General features: G+C 42.1%; 1 protein-coding gene across 1 annotated transcript in view; it reads left to right on the forward strand.

Moving 5' to 3' along the window:
• The first annotated feature begins 291 nt into the window (after positions 1–291).
• The window catches only part of Ubc4 (ubiquitin conjugating enzyme 4), a 156,345-nt gene continuing 129,164 nt past the window's right edge, over positions 292–27,472 (forward strand). Inside the window, 2 exon segments of the mRNA XM_071669711.1 lie at positions 292–370; positions 373–452. Coding sequence (XP_071525812.1) covers positions 307–370; positions 373–452 — 144 coding nt within the window. The 5' untranslated portion in view covers positions 292–306.

Below are 27,472 nucleotides of genomic sequence, written 5' to 3' on the forward strand. Positions count from 1 at the left end.
GTTTTAGCAGTGTCATATTGCACTTTACTGTACTTGCACTATAAAGTCTAAATATAATGTACTTGTCTATCTGTCAGCTTATCTATCAATTTCCTTAAAGTAAATAAAACTGGGTTACATCTTGGCGTGTTGGATGTGAAATGGTTTCCAAGTCTCGCGATTTCTCGAATACTCATCAGTAACAATATATATAAATTTTCTATATTGTCAAATGTTTCGTAACATCATATTTAAAGTATCTATTTGTTTGCATAAATAAAAAAGATTAAAGATGTATATTCGCCACTTGATTTATTGTTGGTCAAGATGTATAGCCAAAGATCTCAGCTGGTAGTCAACGAAAACAGTCCACCAAGTAAACATTGCCACTCATCAACTTGCCGTTAATAATGGCAAATATCGCCATACAGAGAATTAAGAGGGAGTTTAAGGAAGTTATCAAAAGCGATGAAGTACGTTTTATTAGCTTCTTTCATGGTGAAGTCAGGTCTAACTTAAGACATAGTTGTGGGTATACTATTAGAGGTCAAGGCAAATGTATGATGAATGTTGATAAACATTGACTGAATGGGAGCGAAGTTTACAGTTGTAGACCTTTGTGCTCAATAAACTTCACTCCTGTATATTTGTAGTTCCGATGGTTAAGTTTCTTATGTAATGTCTTTGGATTCACGTGATGGGAACCTACAATGCTATATATATATATTTTGCTTATTACAAATGTATTCCTCTAATAGGATAATCCGATCGCCACTTTATGTGTCCAATTATATTAGAGTTTTAGATGAAGTATGGCAATAGGTTATGGGACTGAATTTTTTCTTTTGAGGCTATGTTTATGTGAGCTCTTATTGTTGTTTAGGGTTATGGTGATTCTAACGTAAGTATTTATGGTCATCATTGATTTATAAGTTTACCCTTGCATCAAAATAAACTTGGGATATTGAGTGATTATGCTTAGCAGTGTTAGTATAATGTTTAGAGAGTACAGTATAAGTTGCAGAACAGAGTTTATTCTGTGGTACATTATCACTTGGGCAATAGTTGTGAGAATTTTAAATGTCAGGAAAGCTATAGTAAATATTTATGAGAAAATCTTGTTAGAAATTCATAGTCTGTAAAAGTCGTATAACCTTCAAGCCAGCAAGATTCATCTGGGTTACTGAATTCTAGTTGAAATATACTAGTCACACACATGTTTGAGCATAATATACATGCTGAGGAATGAATATAACTGATGATAGACTGAACAGTAAGTAGCGTCATTGCCCAGCCTCTCTACAAGTAGCAGTTCCTTATAACCCATAGTAACAGACCAATTTGATGTTGGTGTATTTCATATTTACATCTTAGCTACATGGGAAGGTTAGGTAAAGCTTTCATCCATTCTGTTGATTTTATGTTTTATTGATTTACGTTGATTAACTCCACATTTTCATTCTTGTCATGGTATGTGATATCATTTAATGAGATGAACTGCACCTATTCACATTCCCTAATTGTCATTGTATTCACCAAACACTGCAGTAGCATTTCAGAGAAGAGTCACTCAATATCAAAAGCTAGTTTCGTTGAAAGGAAAAACCTGTAATTTACCTGAAAATCATTATTATTAGTAGTAGTAATAGTAGTAGTAGTAGCAGTTACCTTTTCTGCATAGCAACATTGCACCAGTAACAGATAAAGAATTTTCTCATTTATTCTTATCTGCTGTAGCTACCATGTATTATTATTATCATTGTTATTATCATTATTGTTATTATTATTTACATCATTATGATTATCATTATTTTCAGTAATATGTTATTGATATTATTATGATAATAATAATGAAAATGATAAATTTTTTTTTTTTTCATACTATTCGCCATTTCCCGCGATAGCGAGGTAGCGTTAAGAACAGAGGACTGGGCCTTTGAGGGAATATCCTCACCTGGCCCCCTTCTCTGTTCCCTCTTTTGGAAAATTAAAAAAGAAAGAAAAAAAAACGAGAGGGGAGGATTTCCAGCCCCCCGCTCCCTTCCCTCTTAGTCGCCTTCTACGACACGCAGGAAAAATGTGGGAAGTATTCTTTCTCCCCTATCCCCAGGGATAAAATGATAATAGTAATAATAATAATGCTAGTTTGTATGTGGCGGGGTGGCAACAGGAATGGATGAAGGCAGGAATAAGCAATATGTACATGTGTATATGTATATGTATATGTCTGTCTATGTATATGTACATATACGGTGAAATGTATATGTGCATGTGTGGGTGTTTATGTATATACATAAGTATGTTAGTGGGTTGGGCCATTCTTTCATCTGTTTTCTTGTGCTACCTCGCAAAACATGGGACATGGTGATTAAGTATAATGATAAAAAAATTATAATAATTATGACATTATTATTATTTAGTATACTTAGTCGCTTTCTCCCGCGTTAACGAGGTAGCGCAATGAAACAGACAAAAGAATGGCCCTACCCACACACATACACATGTATATACATAAATGCCTACACACGCACATATACATGCCTATACATTTCAACGTATAGATACATATACATACACAGACATATACATATAAACACATGTACATATTCATACTTGCTGCCTTCATCCATTCCTGTCGCCATTCCTCCACACATGAAATGGCACCCCCCTCCCCCGCATGCGCGTGAGGTAGCGCGAGGAAAAGACAACAAAGGCCACATTCGTTCACACTCAGTCTCTAGCTGTCATGTGTAATGCACTGAAACCACAGCTCTCTTTCCACATCCAGGCTCCATAAAACTTTCCATGGTTTACCCCAGACGCTTCACATGCCACGTGCCCTGGTTCAGTCCATTGACAGCACATTGACGATGGTATACCACATTGTTCCAATTCACTCTATTCCTTGCATGCCTCTCACCCTCCTGTATGTTCAGTCCCTGATCGCTCACAATCTTTTCCACTCCATCCTTCTACCTCCAATTTCGTCTCCCACTTCTTGTTCCCTCAACCTCTGACACATATCCTCTTTGTCAATCTTTCCTCACTCATTCTCTCCATGTGACCAAGCCATCTCAAAACACCCTCTTTCGCTCTCTCAACCATACTCTTTTTATTACCACACATCTCTCATACCCTCTCATTACTTACTCGATCAAACTACCTCACACTACATATTGTCCTCAAACATTTCATTTCCAACACATCCACCCTCCTTCGCACAACCCTGTTTATAGCCCATGCCTTGCAACCATATAACATTGATAAAACCATTATTCCTTCAAACATACCCATTTTTGCTCTCTGAGATAACGTTTTTGCCTTCCAGACATTCTTCAGCACTCCCAAAACCTTCGCCCCTTCCCCCACCCTGTGACTCACTTCCGCTTCCATGGTTCCATCTGCTGCCAAATCCACTCCCAGATATCTAAAACACTTCACTTCCTCCAGTTTTTCTCCATTCAAACTTACCTCCCAATTGACTTGTCCCTCAACCCTACTGTACCTAATAACCTTGCTCTTATACACATTTACTCTCAGCTTTCTTCTTTCACACACATTACCAAACTTAGTCACCAGCTTCTGCAGTTTCTCACAGGAATCAGTCACCAGCACTGTATCATCAGCAAAGAACAAGTGACTCACTTCCCAAGCTCTCTCATCCACAACATACTGCATACTTGCCCCTTTTTCCAGAACTCTTGCATTCACCTCCCTAACAACCCCATCCATAAAAAATGAAACAACCATGGAGACATCACACACCCCTGCCGCAAACCTACATTCGCTGAAAACACGTAAGCCAATAAAGCTCTCTGGCCATCTCTCCTACTTACATATGTATGCTTATGTATATATCTCTTTTTAAACCAGGTATTCCCAATCACCAGTCCTTTTTCAGCACATAGATCTACAAGCTCTTCACCATTTCCATTTACAACACTGAATACCCCATGTACACCAATTATTCCCTCAACTGCCACATTACTCACCTTTGCATTCAAATCACCCATCACTATAACCTGGTCTTGTGCATCAAAACTACTAACACACTCACTAAGCTGCCCCCAAAACACTTGCCTCTCATGATCTTTCTTCTCATGCCCAGGTGCATATGCACCAATAATCACCCATCTCTCTCCATCCACTTTCAGTTTTACCTATATCAATCTAGAGTTTACTTTCTTACACTCTATCACATACTCCCCCCACTCCTGGGGATAGTGGATAGGGGAAAAGAATACTTCCCACGCATTCCTCACATGTCGTAGGTGACGATAGGGTACGGGAGCAAGGGGCTGGAAACCATCCCCTCCTTGTATTCTAATTTTCTAAAAGGGGAAACAGAAGGAGTCACGCGGGGAGTGCTCATCCTCCTCATAGGCTCAGATTGGGGTGTCTAAATGTGTGTGGATGTAACCAAGATGAGAAAAAAGGAGAGATAGGTAGTATGTTTGAGGAAAGGAACCTGGATGTTTTGGCTCTGAGTGAAACGAATCTCAAGGGTATAGGGGAAGAGTGGTTTGGGAATGTCTTGGGAGTAAAGTCAAGGGAAGGAGTAGCACTACTCCTGAAACAGGAATGGTGGGAATATGTGATAGAGTGTAAGAAAGTAAAGTCTAGATTGATATGGGTAAATCTGAAAGTTGATGAAGAGAGATGGGTGATTATTGGTTCATATGCACCTGGGCATAAGAAGAAGCAGCTGAGTGAGTGTGTTAGTAGTTTTGATGCACGAGACCAGGTTATAGTGATGGGTGATTTGAATGCAAAGGTGAGTAATGTGGCAGTTGAGGGAATAATTGGTGTACATTGGGTGTTCAGTGTTGTAAATGGAAATGGTGAAGAGCTTGTAGATTTATGTGCTGAAAAAGGACTGGTGATTGGAAATACCTGGTTTAAAAAGAGAGATATACATAAGTATATGTATGTAAGTAGGAGAGATGGCCAGAGAGCGTTATGGATTACGTGTTAATTGATAGGTGCGTGAAAGAGAAACTTTTGGATGTTGATGTGCTGAGAGGTGCAACTGGAGGGATGTCTGATCATTATCTTGTGGAGGTAAAGGTGAAGAGTTGTAGAGGTTTTCAGAAAAGAAGAGAGAATGTTGGGGTGAAGAGAGCGGTGAGAGTAAGTGAGCTTGGGAAGGAAACTAGTGTGAGGAATCACCAAGAGAGACTGAGTACAGAATGGAAAAAGGTGAGAACAAAGGACATAAGTGAAGTGGGGGAGGAATGGGATGTATTTAGGGAAGCAGTGATGGCTTGCACAAAAGATGCTTGTGGCATGTGAAGTGTGGGAGGTGGGCAGATTAGAAAGGGTAGTGGGTGGTCGGATGAAGAAGTAAGATTATTAGTGAAAGAGAAGAGAGAGGCATTTGGACGATTTTTGCAGGGAAATAATGCAAATGACTGGGAGATGTATAAAAGAAAAAGGCAGGAGGTCAAGAGAAAGATGCAAGAGGTGAAAAAGAGGACAAATGAGAGTTGGGGTGAGAGAGTATCATTAAAATTTAGGGAGAATAAAAAGACGTCTTGGAAGGAGGTAAATAAAGTGTGTAAGACAAGAGAACAAATGGGAACTTCAGTGAAGGGGGCTAATGGGGAGGTGATAACAAGTAGTGGTGATGTGAGAAGGAGATGGAGTGAGTTTTTTGAAGGTTTGTTGATTGTGTTTGATGATAGAGTGGCAGATATAGGGTATTTTGGTCAAGGTGGTGTGCAAAGTAAGAGGGTATGGGAGAATGATTTGATAAACAAAGAAGAGGTAGTAAAAGCTTTGTGGAAGATGAAAGCCAGTAAGGCAGCGGGTTTGGATTGTATTGCAGTGGAATCTATTAAAAAAAGGGGGTGGCGGTATTGTTGACTGGTTGGTGAGGCTATTTAATGTATGTATGACTCATGGTGAGGTGCCTGAGGATTGGCGGCATGCTTGCATAGTGCCATTGTACAAAGGCAAAGGGGATAAAGGTGAGTGCTGAAATGGAAATGGTGAAGAGCTTGTAGATTTATGTGCTGAAAAAGGACTGGTGATTGGAAATACCTGCCTTTAAAAACAGAGATATACATAAGTATTCCTGGGAAATTATATGGGAGGATATTGATTGATGGGGTGAAAGCACATACAGAGCATCAGATTGGGGAAGAGCAGTGTGGTTTCAGAAGTGGTAGAGGATGTGTGGATCAGGTGTTTGCTTTGAAGAATGTATGTGAGAAATACTTAGAAAAGCAAATGGATTTGTATGTAGCATTTATGGATCTGGAGAAGGCATTTGATAGAGTTGATAGAGATGATCTGTGGAAGGTATTAAGAATATATGGTGTAGGAGGTAAGTTGTTAGAAGCAGTGAAAAGATTTTATCGAGGATGTAAGGCATGTGTACGAGTAGGAAGAGAGGAAAGTGATTGGTTCTCAGTGAATGTTGGTTTGCGGCAGGGGTGTGTGATGTCTCCATGGTTGTTTAATTTGTTTATGGATGGGGTTGTTAGGGAGGTAAGTTGTTAGAAGTAGTGAAAAGTTTTTATCGAGGATGTAAGGCATGTGTACGAGTAGGAAGAGAGAAAAGTGATTGGTTCTCAGTGAATGTTGGTTTGCGGCAGGGGTGTGTGATGTCTCCATGGTTGTTCACTTTGTTTATGGATGGGGTTGTTAGGGAGATGAATGCAAGAGTTTTGGAAAGAGGGGCAAGTATGCAATCTGTTGTGTATGAGAGAGTTTGGGAAGTGAGTCAGTAGTTGTTCAATGATGATACAGCGCTGGTGGCTGATTCCTGTGAGAAACTGCAGAAGCTGGTGACTGAGTTTGGTTAAGTGTTTGAAAGAAGAAAGCTGAGACTATATGGGAATGAGAGCAAGGTTGTTAGGTACAGTAGGGTTGAGGGACAAGTCAATTGGGAGGTAAGTTTGAATGGAGAAAAACTGGAGGAAGTGAAGTGTGTTAGATATCTGGGAGTGGATCTGGCAGCAGATGGAACCATGGAAGCGGAAGTGAATAATACGGTGGGGGAAGGGGCAAAAGTTCTAGGAGCGTTGAAGAATATGTGGAAGTCGAGAACATTATCTCGGAAAGCAAAAATGGGTATGTTTGAAGGAATAGTGGTTCCAACAATGTTATATGGTTGCGAGGCATGGGCTATAGATAGAGTAGTGCACAGGAGGGTGGTTTGATCGAATAAGTAATAATAGGGTAAAGAGGTGTGTGGTAATAAAAAGAGTGTGGTTGAGAGAGCAGAAGAGGGTGTTTTGAAATGGTTTGGTCACATGGAGAGAATAAGTGAGGAAAGATTGACAAAGAGGATATATGTGTCAGAGGTAGAGGGAACAAGGAGAAGTGGGAGACTAAATCGGAGGTGGAAAGATGGAGTGAAAAAGATTTTGAGTAATCGGGGCCTGAACATGCAGGAGGATGAAAGGCATGCAAGGAATAGAGTGAATTGAAATGATGTGGTATACCAGGGTCGACGTGCTGTCAATGGATTGAACCAGGGCATGTGAAGTGTCTGGGGTAAACCATGGAAAGTTTTGTGGGGCCTTGATGTGGAAAAGGAGCTGTGATTTCGGTGCATTATTACATGACAGCTAGATATTGAGTGTGAACAAATGTGGCCTTTGTTGTCTTTCCCTAGTGCTACCTCGCACACATGCGGGGGGAAGGGGGGTTGTTATTTCATGTGTGGTGGGTTAGTGATGGGAATGAATAAAGGGAGAGAGTATGAATTATGTACATGTGTATATATGTATATGTCTGTGTGTGTATATATATGTATACGTTGAGATGGATAGGTATGTATATGTGTGTGTGTGTACGTGTATGTATATACATGTGTATGTGGGTGGGTTGGGCCATTCTTTCCTGTGTTTCCTTGTGCTACCTCGTTAACGTGTAAGAAAGCGACAGTGTGAAATACAATGAATAAATATATATTTTTTTTTTTTTTTTTATACTTTGTCGCTGTCTCCCGCGTTTGCGAGGTAGCGCAAGGAAACAGACGAAAGAAATGGCCCCCCCCCCCCATACACATGTATATACATACGTCCACACACGCAAATATACATACCTACACAACTTTCCATGGTTTACCCCAGACGCTTCACATGCCTTGATTCAATCCACTGACAGCACGTCAACCCCGGTATACCACATCGCTCCAATTCACTCTATTCCTTGCCCTCCTTTCACCCTCCTGCATGTTCAGGCCCCGATCACACAAAATCTTTTTCACTCCATCTTTCCACCTCCAATTTGGTCTCCCTCTTCTCCTCGTTCCCTCCACCTCCGACACATATATCCTCTTGGTCAATCTTTCCTCGCTCATTCTCTCCATATGCCCAAACCACTTCAAAACACCCTCTTCTGCTCTCTCAACCACGCTCTTTTTATTTCCACACATCTCTCTTACCCTTACGTTACTCACTCGATCAAACCACCTCACACCACATATTGTCCTCAAACATCTCATTTCCAACACATCCACTCACCTCCACACAACTCTATTAATAGCCCAGGCCTTGCAACCATATAACTTTGTTGGAACCACTATTCCTTTAAACATATAAATATATATATTTATATTTATTTATTTATTATACTTTCTCGCTGTCTTCTGCGTTAGCGAGGTAGTGCAAGGAAACAGACGAAAGAAATGGTCCAACCCACCAACATACACATGTATATACATACACGTCCACACACAGCACATATACATACCTATGCGTCTCAAAATATACATATATATATACACACACAGACATATACATGTATAGACATGTACATGATTCATACTGTCTGCCCTTATTCATTCCCGTCACCACCCCACCACACATGAAAATGAAAACCCCCTCCCCACTCATGTGCGCAAGGTAGCGCTAGGAAAAGACAACAAAGGCCACATTCGTTCACTCTCAAAATCTAGTTGTCATGTAATAATGCACCGAAACCACAGCTCCCTTTCCTCATCGAGGCTCCACAAAACTTTCCATGGTTTACCCCAGACGCTTCACATGCCCTGGTTCAATCCATTGACAGTATGCCGACCCCGGTATACCACATCGTTCCAATTCACTCTATTCCTTGCACACCTTTCACCCTCCTGCATGTTCAGGCCCCAATCACTCAAAATCTTTTTCACTCCATCCTTCCACCTCCAATTTGGTCTCCGACTTCTCCTCTTTCCCTGAACCTCTGACGCATATATCCTCTTTAAATCTTTCCTCACTCATTCTCTCCATGTGACCAAACCATTTCAAAACACCCTCTTCTGCTCTCTCAACCATACTCTTTATATTACCTCACATCTCTCTTACCCCTTCATTACTTACTCGATCAAACCACCTCACACCACATATTGTCCTCAAACATCTCATTTCCAACACATCCACTCACCTCCACACAACTCTATTAATAGCCCAGGCCTCGCAACCATATAACTTTGTTGGAACCACTGTTCCTTTAAACATACTCACTTTGGTTTCCGAGATAATTTTCTCAACTTCCACACATTCTTCAACGCTCCCAGAATTTTTGCCCCCTCCACCACCCTATGATTCACTTCTGCTTCTATGGTTCCATCCGCTGCCAGATCCACTCCCAGATATCTAAAAACACTTCACTTCCTCCAGTTTTTCTCCATTCAAACTTACCTCCCAATTGACTTGTCCCTCAACCCTACTGTACCTAATAACCTTACTTTTATTCACATTTACTCTCAGCTTTCTTCTTTCACACACTTTACCAAACTCAGTCACCATCTTCTACAGTTTCTCACCCAAATCAGTCACCAGTGCTGTATCATCAGCGAACAACAACTGACTCACTTCCCAAGGTCTCTCATACACAAAAGACTGCATACTTGCCTCTCTTTCCAAAACTCTTGCATCTACCTCCCTAACAACCCCATCCATAAACAAATTAAACAACCATGGAGACATCACACACCCCTGCCGCAAACCAACTTTTACTGAGAACCAATCACTTTCCTCTCTTCCTACACGTACACATGCCGTACATCCTCGATAAAATCTTTTCATTGCTTCTAACAACTTACCTTCCACAGAGCTTCTCTATCAACTCTATCATATGCCTTCTCCAGATCCATAATTGCTACGTACAAATCCATTTGCTTTTCTAAGTATTTCTCACATACATTCTTCAAAGCAAACACCTGATCCACACATCCTCTACCACTTCTGAAACCACACTTCTCTTCCCCAATCTGATGCTCTGTACATACCTTCACCCTCTCAATCAATATTTATTTATATTTCACTTGCTTTGTCGCTGTCTCCCGCGTTAGTGAGGTAGCGCAAGGAAACAGAGGAAAGAATGGCCCAACCCACCAACATACACATGTATATACATACACGTCCACACATGCACATGTACATACCTATACATCTCAACATATACTTATATATACTCACACAGACATACATATATACACATGTACATAATTCATACTGTCTGCCTTTATTCATTCCCATCACCACCCCGCCACACATGATATAACAACCCCCTCCCCCCTCATGTGTGCGAGGTAGCGCTAGGAAAAGACAACAAAGGCCACATTCGTTCACAATCAGTCTCTAGCTGTCATGTAATATTGCACCGAAACCACAGCTCTCAATCAATACCCTCCTATATAATTTCCCAGGAATACTCAACAAACTTATACCTCTGTAATTTGAGCACCCACTCTTATCCCCTTTGACTTTGTACAATGGCACTATGCAATCATTCCGCCAATCCTCAGGCACCTCACCATACATGCCATACATGCATTAGATAACCTTACCAACCAGTCAACAATACAATCACCCCACCTTTTTTTTTTTTATAAATTCCACTTCGGCACCATCCAAACCCACTGCCTTGCCGGCTTTCATCTTCCGCAAAGCTTTTACTACATCTTCTCTGTTTACCAAATCATTCTCCCTAACCCTCTCACTTTGCACACCACCTCGACCAAAACATCCTATATATCCCACTATATCATCAAACGCATTCAACAAACCTTCAAAATACTCACTCCATCTCCTTCTCACATCACCACTACTTATTATCACCTCCCCAATAGTCCCCTTCACTGATGTTCCCATTTCTTCCCTTGTCTTATAGCACTTTATTTGCCTCCTTCCAAAATATCTTTTTATTCTCCCTAAAATTTAATGATGCTCTCTCACCCCAACACTCATTTGCCCTCTTTTTCACCTCTTGCACCTTTCTCTTGACCTCCTGCCTCTTTCTTTTATACATCTTCCAGTCATTTGCATTACTTCCCTGCAAAAATTGTCCAAATGCCTCTCTCTTCTCTTCCACTGTTAATCTTACTTCTTCATCCCACCACTCACTACCCTTTCTAATCTACCCACTTCCCACGTTTCTCATGCCACAAGCACGTTTTGCGCAAGCCATCACTGCTTCCCTAAATACATCCCATTCCTCCCCCACTCCACTTACGTCCTTTGTTCTCACCTTTTTCCATTCTGTACTCAGTCTCTCTTGGTGCTTCCTCGCACAAGTCTCCTTCCCAAGCTTGCTTACTTACTCTCACCACTCTCTTCACCCCAACATTCTCTCTTCTTTTCTGAAAAGCTCTACAAATCTTTACCTTCATCTCCACAAGATAATGATCAGACATCCCTCCAGTTGCACCTCTCAGCACATTAACATCCAAAAGTCTCTCTTTCGCGTGCCTATCAATTAACACGTAATCCAATAATGCACTCTGGCCATATCTCCTGCTTACATACGTATACTTATGTATATCTGTCTTTTTAAACCAGATATTCCCAATCACCAATCCTTTTTCAGCACAAAAATCTACAAGCTCTTCACCATTTCCATTTACAACACTGAACACCCAATGTACACGAATTTTCCCTAAACTGCCACATTACTCACCTTTGCATTCAAATCACCCATCTCTATAACCAGGTCTCGTGCATCAAAACTACTAACACCCTCACTCAGCTGCTCCCAAAACAGTTGCCTCTCATGATCTTAATTCTCAGATTGGTGTGTCTGAATGTGTGTGGATGCAACCAAGATGAGAAAAAAGGAGAGATACGTTGTATGTTTGAGGAAAGGAAACTGGATGTATTGGCTTTGAGCAAAACGAAGCTCAAAGGTAAAGGGGAAGAATGGTTTGGGAATGTTTTGGGAGTAAAGTCAGCGGTTCGTTAGAGGACAAGAGCAAAGGAAAGAGTAGCACTACTCCTGAAACGTGAGTTGTGGGAGTATGTGATAGAGTGTAAGAAAGTAAACTCTAGATTGAAATGGGCAAAACTGAAAGTGGATGGAGATAGTTGGGTGATTATTGGTGCATATGCACCTGGGCATGAGAAGAAAGATCATGAGAGGCAGCTGAGTGAGTGTGTTAGTAGTTTTGATGCACGAAACCGGGTTATAGTGATGGGTGATTTGAATGCAAAGGTGAGAAATGTGGCAGTTGAGGGAATATTTGGTGTACATGGGGTGTTTAGTGTTGTCAATGGAAATGGTGAAGAGCTTGTAGATTTTTGTGCTGAAAAAATGACTGGTGATTGGTAATACCTGGTTTAAAAAGAGAGATATAAATAATTATATGTATGCAAGTAGGAGAGATGGCGAGAGAGCGTTATTGGATTACATGTTAATTGATAGGCGCGTGAAAGAGAGACTTTTGGATGTTAAAGTGCTGAGAGCTGCAACTTAAGGGATGTCTAATCATTATCTTGTGGAAGTGAAGTTGAAGGTTTTTAGGGGTTTTCAGAGAAGAAGAGAGAATGTTGTGGTGAAGAATGTGGTGAAAATAGGTGAGCTTGGGAAGGAGACGTGTGAAGAAGTACCTGCAGAGACTGAGTGCAGAATGGAAAAAGGTGACAGGAAATAACGTAAAGGGATTGGAAGAGGAATAGGATGTATTTAGGGAAGCAGCGATGGCTTGTGCAAAAGATGCTTGTGGCATGAGAAGCATAGGAGGTGGGAAGATTAGAAAGGGTAGTGAGTGGTGGGATGAAGAAGTAAGATTTTTAATGAAAGAGAAGAGAGGCATTTCGTCGATTTTAGTGGGGAAATAGTGCAAATGACTGGGAGATGTGTAAAAGAAAGAGGCAGGAGGTCAAGAGATAGGTGCAAGAGGTGAAAAAGAGGGCAAATGAGTGTTGGGGTGAGAGAGTATCATTAAATTTTAGGGGGATCAAAAGATGTTTTGGAAGGAAATAAAGTGCATAAGACAAGAGAACAAATGGGAACATCGATGAAGCAGGTTGATGGGGAGGTAAAAACAAAAAGTGGTGAGGTGAAAAGGAGATGGACTGAGTATTTTGAAGGTTTGTTGAATGTGTTAGATGATTAGAGTGGCAGATATTGGGTGTTTTGGTTGAAGTGGTGTGCGAAGTGAGAGGGTTAGAGAGAATGATTTGGTAAACAGAAAAGAGGTAGTAAAAGCTTTGCGGAAGATGAAAGCCGGCAAGGCAGCGTGATTGGATGGTATTGCTGTGGAATTTATTGACAAAGGGGGTGACTGTGTTGTTGACTGGTTGCTAAGGATATTCAGTGTATGTGTATGACTCATGGTGAGGTGCCTGAGGATTGGCAGAATGCATGCATAGTGCCATTGTACAAAGGCAAAGGGGATAAAGGTGACTGCTCAAATTACAGAGATATAAATTTGTTGAGTATTCCCGGGAAATTGTATGGGAGGGTATTGACTGAGAGGGTGAAGGCATGTACAGAGCATCAGATTGGGGAAGAGCAGTTTGGTTTCAGAAGTAATAGAGGATGTGTGGATCAGGTGTTTGCTTTGAAGAATGCATGTGAGACAAACTTAGAAAAGCAAATGGATTTGTATGTAGCATTTATGGATCTGGAGAAGGTATATGATAGAGTTGATAGAGATGTTCTGTGGAATGTATTAATATATGGTGTGGGAGGAAAGTTGCTAGAAGCAGTGAAAAGTTTTTATCGAGGATGTAAGGCATGTGTACGTGTAGGAAGAGAGGAAAGTGATTGATTCTCCGTGAATGTTGGTTTGCGGCAGGGGTGCGTGATGTCTCCATGGTTGTTTAATTTGTCTATGGATGGGGTTGTTAGGGAGGTGAATGCAAGAGTTTTGGAAAGAGGGGCAATTATGAAGTCTGTTGGGGATGAGAGAGCTTGGGAAGTGAGTCAGTTGTTGTTCGCTGATGATACAGCGCTGGTGGCTGTTTCATGTGAGAAACTGCAGAAGCTGGTGACTGAGTTTGGTAAAGTGTGTGAAAGAAGAAAGTTAAGAGTAAATGTGAATAAAAGCAAGGTTATTAGGTACAGTACGGTTGAGGGACAAATCATTGGGAGGTAAGTTTGAATGGAGAAAAACTGGAGGAAGTGAACTGTATTAGATATCTGGGAGTGGATCTGGCAGCGGATGGAACCATGGAAGCAGAAGTGAATCATAGGGTTGGGGAGGGGGCGAAAATCCTGGGAGCCTTGAAGAATGTGTGAAAATCGAGAACATTATCTCGGAAAGCAAAAATGGGTATGTTTAAAGGAATAGTGGTTCCAACAATGTTGTATGGTTGCGAGGCGTGGGCTATGGATAGAGTTGTGCGCAGGAGGGTGGATGTGCTGGAAATGAGATGTTTGAGGACAATGTGTGGTGTGAGGTGGTTTGATCGAGTAAGTAATGTGGAAATAAAAAGAGCGTGGTTGAGAGAGCAGAAGAGGGTGTTTTGAAATGGTTTGGGCACATGGGAGAATGAGTGAGGAAAGATTGACCAAGAGGATATATGTGTCGGAGGTGGAGGGAACGAGGAGAAGTGGGAGACGAAATTGGAGATGGAAAGATGGAGTGAAAAAGATTTTGAGTGATTGGGCCCAGAACATGCAGGAGGGTGAAAGGCGGGCAAGGAATAGAGTGAATTGGATTGATGTGGTATACTGGGGTCAACGTGCTGTCAATGGATTGAATCAGGGCATGTGAAGTGTCTGGAGTAAACCATGGAAAGTTCTGTGGGGCGTGGATGTGGAAAGGGAGCTGTGGTTTCGGGCATTATTGCATGACAGCTAGAGACTGAGTGTGAATGAATGTGGCCTTTGTTGTCTTTTCCTAGCGCTACCTCGCACACATGAGGGGGGAGGGGGATGTTATTCCATGTGTGGCGGGGTGGCGATGGAAGTGAATAAAGGCAGACAGTGTGAATTGTGTGCATGTGTATATATGTATGTGTCTCTTTGTGTATATATATGTGTACATTGAGATGTATGGGTATGTATATTTGCGTGTGTGGACGTGTATGTATATACATGTGAATGGGGGTGGGTTGGGCCATTTCTTTCGTATGTTTCCTTGCGCTACCTCGCAAATGTGGGAGACAGCAACAAAGCAAAATAAATAAAAACAAATAGATAAATAGAAGGCATCGAGAGGAGATGGGAGCGGGGGGCCAGAAATCCTCCCCTCCTTGTATTTTTTAACTTTCTAAAATGGGAAACAGAAGAAGGAGTCATGCGGGGAGTGCTCATCCTCCTCGAAGGCTCAGACTGGGGTGTCTAAATGTGTGTGGATGTAACCAAGATGTGAAAAAAGGAGAGATAGGTAGTATGTTTGAGGAAAGGAACTTGGATGTTTTGGCTCTGAGTGAAACGAAGCTCAAGGGTAAAGGGGAAGAGTGGTTTGGAAATGTCTTGGGAGTAAAGTCAGGGGTTAGTGAGAGGACAAGAGCAAGGGAAGGAGTAGCAGTACTCCTGAAAGAGGAGTTGTGGGAGTATGTGACAGAATGTGAGAAAGTAAATTCTTGATTAATATGGGTAAAACTGAAAGTTGATGGAGAGAGATGGGTGATTATTGGTGCATATGCACCTGGGCATGAGAAGAAAGATCATGAGAGGCAAGTGTTTTGGGAGCAGCTGAATGAGTGTGTTAGTGGTTTTGATGTATGAGACCGGGTTATAGTGATGGGTGATTTGAATGCAAAGGTGAGTAATGTGGCAGTTGAGGGAATAATTGGTATACATGGTATGTTCAGTGTTGTAAATGGAAATGGTGAAGAGCTTGTACATTTATGTGCTGAAAAAGGACTGGTGATTGGGAATACCTGGTTTAAAAAGCGAGATATACATAAGTATACGTATGTAAGTAGGAGAGATGGGCAGAGAGCGTTATTGGATTATGTGTTAATTGACAGGCACGCGAAAGAGAGACTTTTGGATGTTAATGTACTGAGAGGTGCAAAGGGAGGGTTGTCTGATCATTATCTTGTGGAGGCTAAGGTGAAGATTTGTATGGGTTTTCAGAAAAGAAGAGTGAATGTTGGGGTGAAGAGGGTGATGAGAGTCAGTGAGCTTGGGAAGGAGACTTGTGTGAGGAAGTACCAGGAGAGACTGAGTACAGAATGGAAAAAGGTGAGAACAATGGAAGTAAGGGGAGTGGGGGAGGAATGGGATGTATTCAGGGAATCAGTGATGGATTGCGCAAAAGATGCTTGTGGCATGAGAAGAGTGGGAGGTGGGTTGATTAGAAAGGGTAGTGAGTGGTGGGATGAAGAAGTAAGATTATTAGTGAAAGAGAAGAGAGAGGCATTTGGACGATTTTTGCATGGAAAAAATGCAATTGAGTGGGAGATGTATAAAAGAAAGAGACAGGAGGTCAAGAGAAAGGTGCAAGAGGTGAAAAAGAGGGCAAATGAGAGTTGGGGTGAGAGAGTATCATTAAATTTTAGGGAGAATAAAAAGATGTTCTGGAAGGAGGTAAATAAAGTGCATAAGACAAGGGAGCAAATGGGAACTTCAGTGAAGGGCGCAAATGGGGAGGTGATAACAAGTATTGGTGATGTGAGAAGGAGATGGAGTGAGTATTTTGAAGGTTTGTTGAATGTGTTTGATGATAGAGTGGCAGATGTAGGGTGTTTTGGTCGAGGTGGTGTGCAAAGTGAGAGGGTTAGGGAAAATGATTTGGTAAACAGAGAAGAGGTAGTAAAAGCTTTGCGAAAGATGAAAGCCGGCAAGGCAGCAGGTTTGGATGGTAATACAGTGGAATTTATTAAAAAAGGGGGTGACTGTATTATTGACTGGTTGGTAAGGTTATTTAATGTATGGATGACTCATGGTGAGGTGCCTGAGAATTGGCGGAATGCGTGCATAGTGCCATCGTACAAAGGCAAAGGGGATAAGAGTGAGTGCTCAAATTTCAGAGGTATAAGTTTGTTGAGTATTCCTGATAAATTATATGGGAGGGCATTGATTGAGAGGGTGAAGGCATGTACAGACCATCAGATTGGGGAAGAGCAGTGTGGTTTCAGAAGTGGTGGAGGATGTGTGGATTAGGTGTTTGCTTTGAAGAATGTATGTGAGAAATACTTAGAAAAGCAAATGGATTTGTATGTAGCATTTATGGATCTGGAGAAGGCATATGATAGAGTTGATAGAGATGCTCTGTGGAAGGTATTAAGAATATATGGTGTGGGAGGCAAGTTGTTAGAAGCAGTGAAAAGTTTTTATCGAGGATGTAAGGCATGTGTACGTGTAGGAAGAGAGGAAAGTGATTGGTTCTCAGTGAATATAGGTTTGCAGCTGGGGTGCGTGATAATTTGTTTATGGATAGGGTTGTTAGGGAGGTGAATGCAAGAGTTTTGGAAAGAGGGGCAAGTATGCAGCCTGTTGTGGATGAGAGAGCTTGGGAAGTGAGTCAGTTGTTGTTCGCTGATAATACAGCGCTGGTGGCTGATTCATTGTGAGAAACTGCAGAAGCTGGTGACTGAGTTTGGTAAAGTGTGTGAAAGAAGAAAGTTAAGAGTAAATGTGAATAAGAGCAAGGTTATTAGGTACAGTAGGGTTGAGGATCAAGTCAATTGGGAGGTAAGTTTGAATGGAGAAAAACTGGATGAAGTAAAGTGTTTTAGATATCTGGGAGTGGATCTGGCAGTGGATGGAACCATGGAAGCGGAAGTGAATCATAGGGTGGGGGAGGGGGCGAAAATTCTGGGAGTCTTGAAGAATGTTTGGAAGTCGAGAACATTATCTCGGAAAGCAAAAATGGGTTGTTTGAAGGAATAGTGGTTCCAACAATGTTGTATGGTTGCGAGGCGTGGGCTATGGATAAAGTTGTGCGCAGGAGGGTGGATGTACTGGAAATGAGATATTTGAGGATAATATGTGGTGTGAGGTGGTTTGATCAATCAAGTAATGTAAGAGAGATGTGTGGAAATAAAAAGAGTGTGGTTGAGAGAGCAGAAGAGGGTGTTTTGAAATGGTTTGATCACATGGAGAGAATGAGTGAGGAAAGATTGACCAAGAGGATATATTTGTCAGAGGTGGAGGGAACGAGGAGAAGTGAGAGACCAAATTGGAGGTGGAAAGATGGAGTGAAAAAGATTTTGTGTGATCGGGGCCTGAACATGCGGGAGGGTGAAAGGCAAGGAATAGAGTGAATCGGAATGATGTGGTATACCAGGGTCAACATGCTGTCAATGGATTGAACCAGGGCATGTGAAGCATCTGGGGTAAACCATGGAAAGTTGTGTGGGGCCTGGATGTGGAAAGGGAGCTGTGGTTTTGGTGCATTATTACATGACAGTTAGAGACTGAGTGTGAACGAATGGGGCCTTTGTTGTCTTACCCTAGCGCTCCCTTGCACACATGAGGGGGGAGGGGGTTGTTATTCCATGTGTGCTGAGGTGGCGATGGGAATAAATAAAGGCAGACAGTATGAATTATGTACATGTGTATATATGTATATGTCTGTTTGTGTATATATATGTATACATTGAGATGTATAGGTGTGTATATTTGGGTGTGTGGACGTGTATATATATACATGTGTATGTGGGTGGGTTGGGTCATTCTTTTGTCTGTTTCCTTGCGCTACCTCGCTAACGCGGGAGACAGCGACAAAGCAAAATAAATAAATAAATACTTATTTTTGGAGGATTCTTTCAGGGAAATAATGCAAATGACTGGGACATGTATAAAAGAAAGAAGCAGGAGGTCAAGAGAAAGGTGCAAGAGGTGAAAAAAGGGCAAATGAGAGTTGGGATGAGAGAGCATCATTAGATTTTAGGGAGAATAAAAAGATGTTTTGGAAGGAGGTAAATAAAGTGGGTAAGACAAAGGAACAAATGGGAACATCAGTGAAGGGGGCTATTGGGGAGGTGATAACAAGCAGTGGTGATGTGAGAAGGAGATGGAGTGAGTATTTTGAAGGTTTGTTGAATGTGTTTGACTATAGAGTGGCAGATATGTGGTGTTTTGGACGAGGTGGTGTGCAAAGTGAGAGGGTTCGGGAGAATGATTTGGTAAACAGAGAAGAGGTAGTAAAAGCTCTGCTGAAAATGAGACCGGCAAGGCAGTGGGTTTGGATGGTATTGCAGTGGAATTTATTAAAAAGGGGGTGACTGTATTGTTGACTGGTTGGTAAGGTTATTTAATGTATGTATGACCCATGGTGAGGTGCCTGAGGATTGGGAGAATGCTTCCATAGTGCCGTTGTACAAAGGCAAAGGGGATAAAAGTGAGTGCTCAAATTATAGAGGTATAAGTCTGTTGAGTATTCCTGGTAAATTATATGGGAGGGTATTGATTGAGAGGGTGAAGGCATGTACAGAGCATCAGATTGGGGAAGAGCAGTGTGGTTTCAGAAGTGGTAGAGGATGTGTGGATCAGGTGTTTGCTTTGAAGAATGTATGTGAGAAATACTTATAAAAGCAAATGGATTTGTATGTAGTATTTATGGATCTGGAGAAGGCGTATGATAGAGTTGCTCTATGGAAGGTATTAAGAATATATGGGGTGGGAGGCAATTTGTTAGAAGCAGTGAAAAGTTTTTATCGAGGATGTAAGGCATGTGTACGTGTAGGAAGAGAGGAAAGTGATTGGTTCTCAGTGAATGTTGGTTTGCAGCAGGAGTGCGTGAGGTCTCCATGGTTGTTTGATTTTTTTTATGGATAGGGTTGTTAAGGAGGTAGATGCAAGAGTTTTGGAAAAAGGGGCAAGTATGCCATCTGTTGTGGATGAGAGAGCTTGGGAAGTGAGTCAGTTGTTGTTCGCTGATGATACAGCGCTGGTGGCTGATTCGAGTGGGAAACTGTAGAAGCTGGTGACTAAGTTTGGTAAAGTGGGTGAAAGAAGAAAGCTTAGAGTAAATGTGAATAAGAGTATGGTTATTAGGTACAGTAGGGTTAAGAGACAAGTCAATTGGGAGGTAAGTTTGAATGGAGAAAAACTGGAGTAAGTGAAGTGTTTTAGATATCTGGGAGTGGATTTGGCAGCGGATGGAACCATGGAAGCAGAAGTGAATCATAGGATGGGGGAGGGGGCGAAAGTTCTGGGAGCGTTGAAAAATGCGTGGAAGTCGAGAACATTATCTTGGAAAGCAAAAATGGGTATGTTTGAAGGAATAGTAGTTCCAGCAATGTTACATGGTTGTGAGGAATGGGCTGTAGATGGATGGAACCATGGAAGCAGAAGTGAATCATAAGGTGGGGGAGGGGGCGAAAGTTCTGGGAGCGTTGAAAAATGCGTGGAAGTCGAGAACATTATCTTGGAAAGCAAAAATGGGTATGTTTGAAGGAATAGTAGTTCCAGCAATGTTATATGGTTGTGAGGAATGGGCTGTAGATGGAGTTGTGTAGAGGAGGGTGGATGTGCTGGAAATGAGATGTTTGAGGACAGTATGTGGTGTGAGGTGGTTTGACCGAGTAAGTAATAAAAGGGTAAGAGAGATGTGTGGTAATAAAAAGAGTGTGGTTAAGAGAGCAGAAGAGGGTGTTTTGAAATGGTTTGGTCACATGGAGAGAATGAGTGAAGAAAGATTAACAAAGAGGTGGAGGGAACGAGGAGAGGTGGGAGACCTAATTGGAGGAGGAAAGGTGGAGTGAAAAAGATTTTGAGTGATCGGGGCCTGAACTTGCAGGAGGATGAAGGGCGTGCAAGGAATAGAGTGAATTGGAATGATGTAGTTTACCGGGGTCGACGTGCTGTCAGTAGATTCAACCAGGGCATGTGAAGTGTCTGGGGTAAACCATGGAAAGTTCTGTGGGTCCTGGATGTGGAAAGGGAGCTGTGGTTTCGGTGCATTATATATGACAGCTAGAGACTGAGAGTGAACGAATGTGGCCTTTGTTGCCTTTTCCTAGCGCTACCTTATGCGCATGCGGGGGTAGGGGGTTTTTATTTCATGTGTGGTGGGTTGGCGATAGGAATGAATAAGGGCAGAAAGTTGGAATTATGTACATATGTATATATGTATGTGTCTGTGTGTGTATATATATGTATACGTTGAGATGTAGAGGTATATATATGTGTGTGTGGACGTGTATGTATATACATGTGTATGTGGGTGGGTTGGGCCATTCCTTCATCTGTTTCCTTGTGCTACCTTGTTAATGTGGGAGACAGCGACAAAGTATGATAATAAATGATAATATGTATGTATTTTTTTATTTTAATTTTTTTTTCTTTGTCGCTGTCTCCCGCGTTAGCGAGGTAGCACAAGGAAACAGACGAAAGAATGGCCCAACCCTCCCACATACACATGTATATACATACATGTCTACACACGCAAATATACATACCTATGCATCTCAACGTATACATATATATATATACACACACAGACAGATACATATATACACATGTAAATAATTCATACTGTCTGCCTTTATTCATTGCCATCGCCACCTCGCCACACATGAAATAACAACCCCCACCCCCTTCATGTGTGCGAGGTAATGCTAGGAAAAGACAACAAAGGCCCTATTCGTCCACACTCAGTCTCTAGCTCTCATGTAATAATGCACCGAAACCACAGCTCCCTTTCCACATCCAGGCCCAACAAAACTTTCCATGGTTTACCCCAGACGCTTCACATGCCCTAGTTCAATCCATTGACAGCACGTCAACCCCGGTATACTACATAGTTCCAATTCACTCTATTCCTTGCACGCCTTTCACCCTCCTGCATGTTCAGGCTCCGATCACTCAAAATCTTTTTCACTCCATCTTTCCACCTCCAATTTGGTCTCCCACTTCTCCTTGTCCCCTCCATCTCCGACACATATATCCTCTTGGTCAATCTTTCCTCACTCATTCTCTCCATGTGACCAAACCATTTCAAAACACCCTCTTCTGCTCTCTCAACCACTCTTTTTATTACCATACATCTCTCTTACCCTTTTATTACTTACTCGATCAAACCACCTCACACCACATATTGTCCTCAAACATCTCATTTCCAGCACATCCACCCTCCTGCACACAACTCTATCCATAGCCCACGCCTTGCAACCATACAACATTGTTGGAACCACTATTCCTTCAAACATACCCATTTTTGCTTTCCGAGATAATGTTCTCGACTTCCAAACATTCTTCAAGGCTCCCAGAATTTTTGGCCCCTCCCCCACCCTATGATTCACTTCCGCTTCCATGGTTCCATCCGCTGCCAAATCCACTCCCAGATATCTAAAACACTTCACTTCCTCCAGTTTTTCTCCATTCAAACTTACCTCCCAATTGACTTGACCCTCAACCCTACTGTACCTAATAACCTTGCTCTTATTCACATTTACTCTCAACTTTCTTCTTTCACACACTTTACCAAACTCAGTCACCAGCTTTTGCAGTTTCTCACATGAATCAGCCACCAACGCTGTATCATCAGCGAACAACTGACTCACTTCCTAAGCTCTCTCATCCCCAACAGACTTCATACTTGCCCCTCTTTCCAAAACTCTTGCATTCACCTCCCTAACAACCCCATCCATAAACAAATTAAAGAACCATGGAGACATCACACACCCCTGCCATAAACCTACATTCACTGAGAACCAATCACTTTCCTCTCTTCCTACACGTACACATGCCTTACATCCTCGATAGAAACTTTTCACTGCTTTTAACAACTTGCCTCCCACACCATATATTCTTAATACCTTCCACAGAGCACCTCTATCTACTCTTACCATATGCCTTCTCCAGATCCATAAATGCTACATACAAATCCATTTGCTTTTCTAAGTATTTCTCACATACATTCCTCAAAGCAAACACCTGATCCACACGCCCTCTATCACTTCTGAAACCACACTGCTCTTCCCCAATCTGATGCTCTGTACATGCCTTCACCCTCTCAATCAATACCCTCCCATATAATTTACCAGGAATACTCAACAAACTTACACCTCTGTAATTTGAGCACTCAACTTTGTCCCCTTTGCCTTTGTACAATGGCACTATGCAAGCATTCCGCCAATCCTCAGGCACCTCACCATGAGTCATACATACATTAAATAACCTTACCAACCAGTCACCAACACAGTCACCCCTTTTTTTTTATAAATTCCAGTGGAATACCATCCAAACCCGCTGCCTTGCCGGCTTTCATCTTCCGCAAAGCTTTTACTACCTCTTCCCAGTTTACCAAATCATTTTCCCTAATCCTCTTACTTTGCACACCACCTGGACCAAAACACCTTATATCTGCCACTCTATCATCAAACACATTCAACAAAACTTCAAAATACTCACTCCACCTCCTCACATCACCACTACTTGTTATCACCTCCCCATTAGCCCCCTTCACTGAAGTTGCCATTTGTTCCCTTGTCTTACGCACTTTATGTACCTCCTTCCAAAACCTCTTTTTATTCTCCCTAAAATTTAATGATACTCTTTCACCCCAACTCTCATTTGCCCTCTTTTTCACCTCTTGCACCTTTCTCTTGACCTCCTGTCTCTTTCTTTTATACATCTCCCACTCATTTGCATTTTTTCCTCACAAAAATCGTCCAAATGCCTCTCTCTTCTCTTTCACTAATAATCTTACTTCCACATCCCACCACTCACTACCCTTTCTAATCTGCCCACCTCCCACTCTTCTCATGCCACAAGCATCTTTTGTGCAAGCCATCACTGCTTCCCTAAATGTATCCCATTCCTCCCCCACTCCCCTTACCTCCTTTGTTCTCACCTTTTTCCATTCTATACTCTGTCTCTCTTGTTACTTCCTCCGACAAGTCTCCTTCCCAAGCTCACTTACTCTCACCACTCTCTTCACCCCAACATTCTCTCTTCTGAAAACCTCTACAAATCTTCACCTTTGCCTCCACAAGATAATGATCAGACATCCCTCCAGTTGAACCTCTCAGCACATTAACATCCAAAAGTCTATCATTTGCACGCCTATCAATTAACACGTAATCCAATAACGCTCTCTGGCCATCTCTCCTACTTACATATGTACACTTATGTATATCTCTCTTTTTAAACCAGGTATTCCCAATCACTAGTCTTTTTTTCAGCACATAAATGTACAAGCTCTTCACCATTTCCATTTACAACACCTAACACCCCATGTATACCAATTATTCCCTTAACTGCCACATTACTCACCTTTGCATTCAAATCACCCATCACTATAACCTGGTCTTGTGCATCAAAACCACTAACACATTCATTCAGCTGCTCCCAAAACACTTGCCTCTCATGATCTTTCTTCTCATGCCCAGGTGCATATGCACCAATAATTACCCATCTCTCTCCATCAACTTTCAGTTTTACCCATATCAATCTAGAGTTTACTTTCTTACACTCTATCACATACTCCCACCACTCCTGTTTTAGGAGTACTGCTACTCCTTCCCTTGCTCTTGTCCTCTCACTAACCCCTGACTTTACTCCCAAGACATTCCCAAACCACTCTTCCCCTTTACCCTTGAGCTTCGTTTCACTCAGAGCAAAAACATGCAGGTTCCTTTCCTCAAACATACTACCTATCTCTCCTTTTTTCTCATCTTGTTTTCATTTAGACATTTAGACACCCCAATCAGAGCCTTCGAGGAGGATGAGCACTCCCCACATGACTCCTTCTTCTGTTTCCCCTTTTAGAAAGTTAAAGTACAAGGAGGGGAGTGTTTCTAGCCCCCTGCTCCCGTCCCCTTTAGTCGCCTTTTACGACACGTGAGGAATGCGTGGGAAGTATTCTTTCTCCCCTATCCCCAGGGATTTGTATATATATATATATATATATATATATATATATATATATATATATATATATATATATATATATATTATCCCTGGGGATAGGGGAGAAAGAATACTTCTCACGTATTCGCTGCGTGTCGTAGAAGGCGACTAAAAGGAAAGGGAGTGGGGGGCTGGAAATCCTCCCCTCTCTTTTTTTTATTTTCCAAAAGAAGGAACAGAGGAGGAGGCTAGGTGAGGATATTCCCTCAAAGGCCCAGTCCTCTGTTCTTAACGCTACCTCGCTATCGTGGGAAATGGCGAATACTATGAAAGAAAGAAAGAAGACATATTATTTTTTTTTTATTTTGCTTTGTCGCTGTCTCATGCGTTTGCGAGGTAGCGCAAGGAAACAGACGAAAGAAATGGAACAACCCAACCCCATACACAATGTACACACACACACGCCCACATACGCAAATATACATACCTATACATCTCAATGCACACATATATATACACACACAGACACATACATATATACCCATGCACACAATTCACACTGTCTGCCCCTATTCATTCCCATCGCCACCTCGCCACACATGGAATACCATTCCCCTCCCCCCTCATGTGTGCGAGGTAGCACCAGGAAAAGACAACAAAGGCCCCATTCGTTCACACTCAGTCTCCAGCTGTAACGCACTAATGCCCGAAACCATAGCTCCCTTTCCACATCCAGGCTACACACAACTTTTCATGGTTTACCCCAGACGCTTCACATGCCCTGATTCAATCCACTGACAGCACGTCAACCCCGGTATACCACATCGATCCAATTCACTCTATTCCTTGCCCGCCTTTCACCCTCCTGCATGTTCAGGCCCCGATCACACAAAATCTTTTTCACTCCATCTTTCCACCTCCAATTTGGTCTCCCACTTCTCCTCGTTCCCTCCACCTCCGACACATATATCCTCTTGGTCAATCTTTCCTCACTCATTCTCTCCATGTGCCCAAACCATTTCAAAACACCCTCCTCTGCTCTCTCAACCACGCTCTTTTTATTTCCACACATCTCTCTTACCCTTACATTACTTACTCGATCAAACCACCCCACAAGGCAAGTTGTTAGAAGCAGTGAAAAGTTTTTATCGAGGATGTAAGGCATGTGTACATGTAGGAAGAGAGGAAAGTGATTGGTTCTCAGTGAATGTAGGTTTGTGGCAGGGGTGCGTGATGTCTCCATGGTTGTTTAATTTGTTTATGGATGGGGTTGTTAGGGAGGTGAATGCAAGAGTTTTGGAAAGAGGGGCAAGTATAAAGTCTGTTGGGGATGAGAGAGCTTGGGAAGTGAGTCAGTTGTTGTTCACTGATGATACAGCGCTGGTGGCTGATTCATGTGAGAAACTGCAGAAGCTGGTGACTGAGTTTGGTAAAGTGTGTGAAAGAAGAAAGTTAAGAGTAAATGTGAATAAGAGCAAGGTAATTAGGTACAGTAGGGTTGAGGGTCAAGTCAATTGGGAGGTAAGTTTGAATGGAGAAAAACTGGAGGAAGTAAAGTGTTTTAGATATCTGGGAGTGGATCTGGCAGCGGATGGAACCATGGAAGCGGAAGTGGATCATAGGGTGGGGGAGGGGGCGAAAATTCTGGGAGCCTTGAAGAATGTGTGGAAGTCGAGAACATTATCTCGGAAAGCAAAAATGGGTATGTTTGAAGGAATAATGGTTCCAACAATGTTGTATGGTTGCGAGGCGTGGGCTGTGGATAGAGTTGTGCGCAGGAGGATGGATGTGCTGGAAATGAGATGTTTGAGGACAATGTGTGGTGTGAGGTGGTTTGATCGAGTAAGTAGCGTAAGGGTAAGAGAGATGTGTGGAAATAAAAAGAGCGTGGTTGAGAGAGCAGAAGAGGGTGTTTTGAAATGGTTTGGGCACATGGAGAGAATGAGTGAGGAAAGATTGACCAAGAGGATATATGTGTCGGAGGTGGAGGGAACGAGGAGAAGTGGGAGACCAAATTGGAGGTGGAAAGATGGAGTGAAAAAGATTTTGTGTGATCGGGGCCTGAACATGCAGGAGGGTGAAAGGCGTGCAAGGAATAGAGTGAATTGGATCGATGTGGTATACCGGGGTTGACGTGCTGTCAGTGGATTGAATCAGGGCATGTGAAGCGTCTGGGGTAAACCATGGAAAGCTGTGTAGGTATGTATATTTGCGTGTGTGGACGTATGTATATACATGTGTATGGGGGTGGGTTGGGCCATTTCTTTCGTCTGTTTCCTTGTGCTACCTCGCAAACGCGGGAGACAGCGACAATATATATATATATATATATATATATATATATATATATATATATATATATATATATATATATATATACATTTCAACATATGAATACATATACATACACAGACATATACATATATACACATGTACATATTCATACTTGCTGCCTTCATTTCCGTTGCCACCCCACCACACATGAAATTACATCCCCCTCTCCCCGTGCTCGTGAGGTAGCGCTAGGAAAAGACAACAAAGGCCACGTTCGTTCCCACTCAGTCTCTAGCTCTCA

This window comes from Panulirus ornatus, chromosome 14, assembly GCF_036320965.1.
Source record: "Panulirus ornatus isolate Po-2019 chromosome 14, ASM3632096v1, whole genome shotgun sequence".
Classification (NCBI taxonomy): domain Eukaryota; kingdom Metazoa; phylum Arthropoda; class Malacostraca; order Decapoda; family Palinuridae; genus Panulirus; species Panulirus ornatus.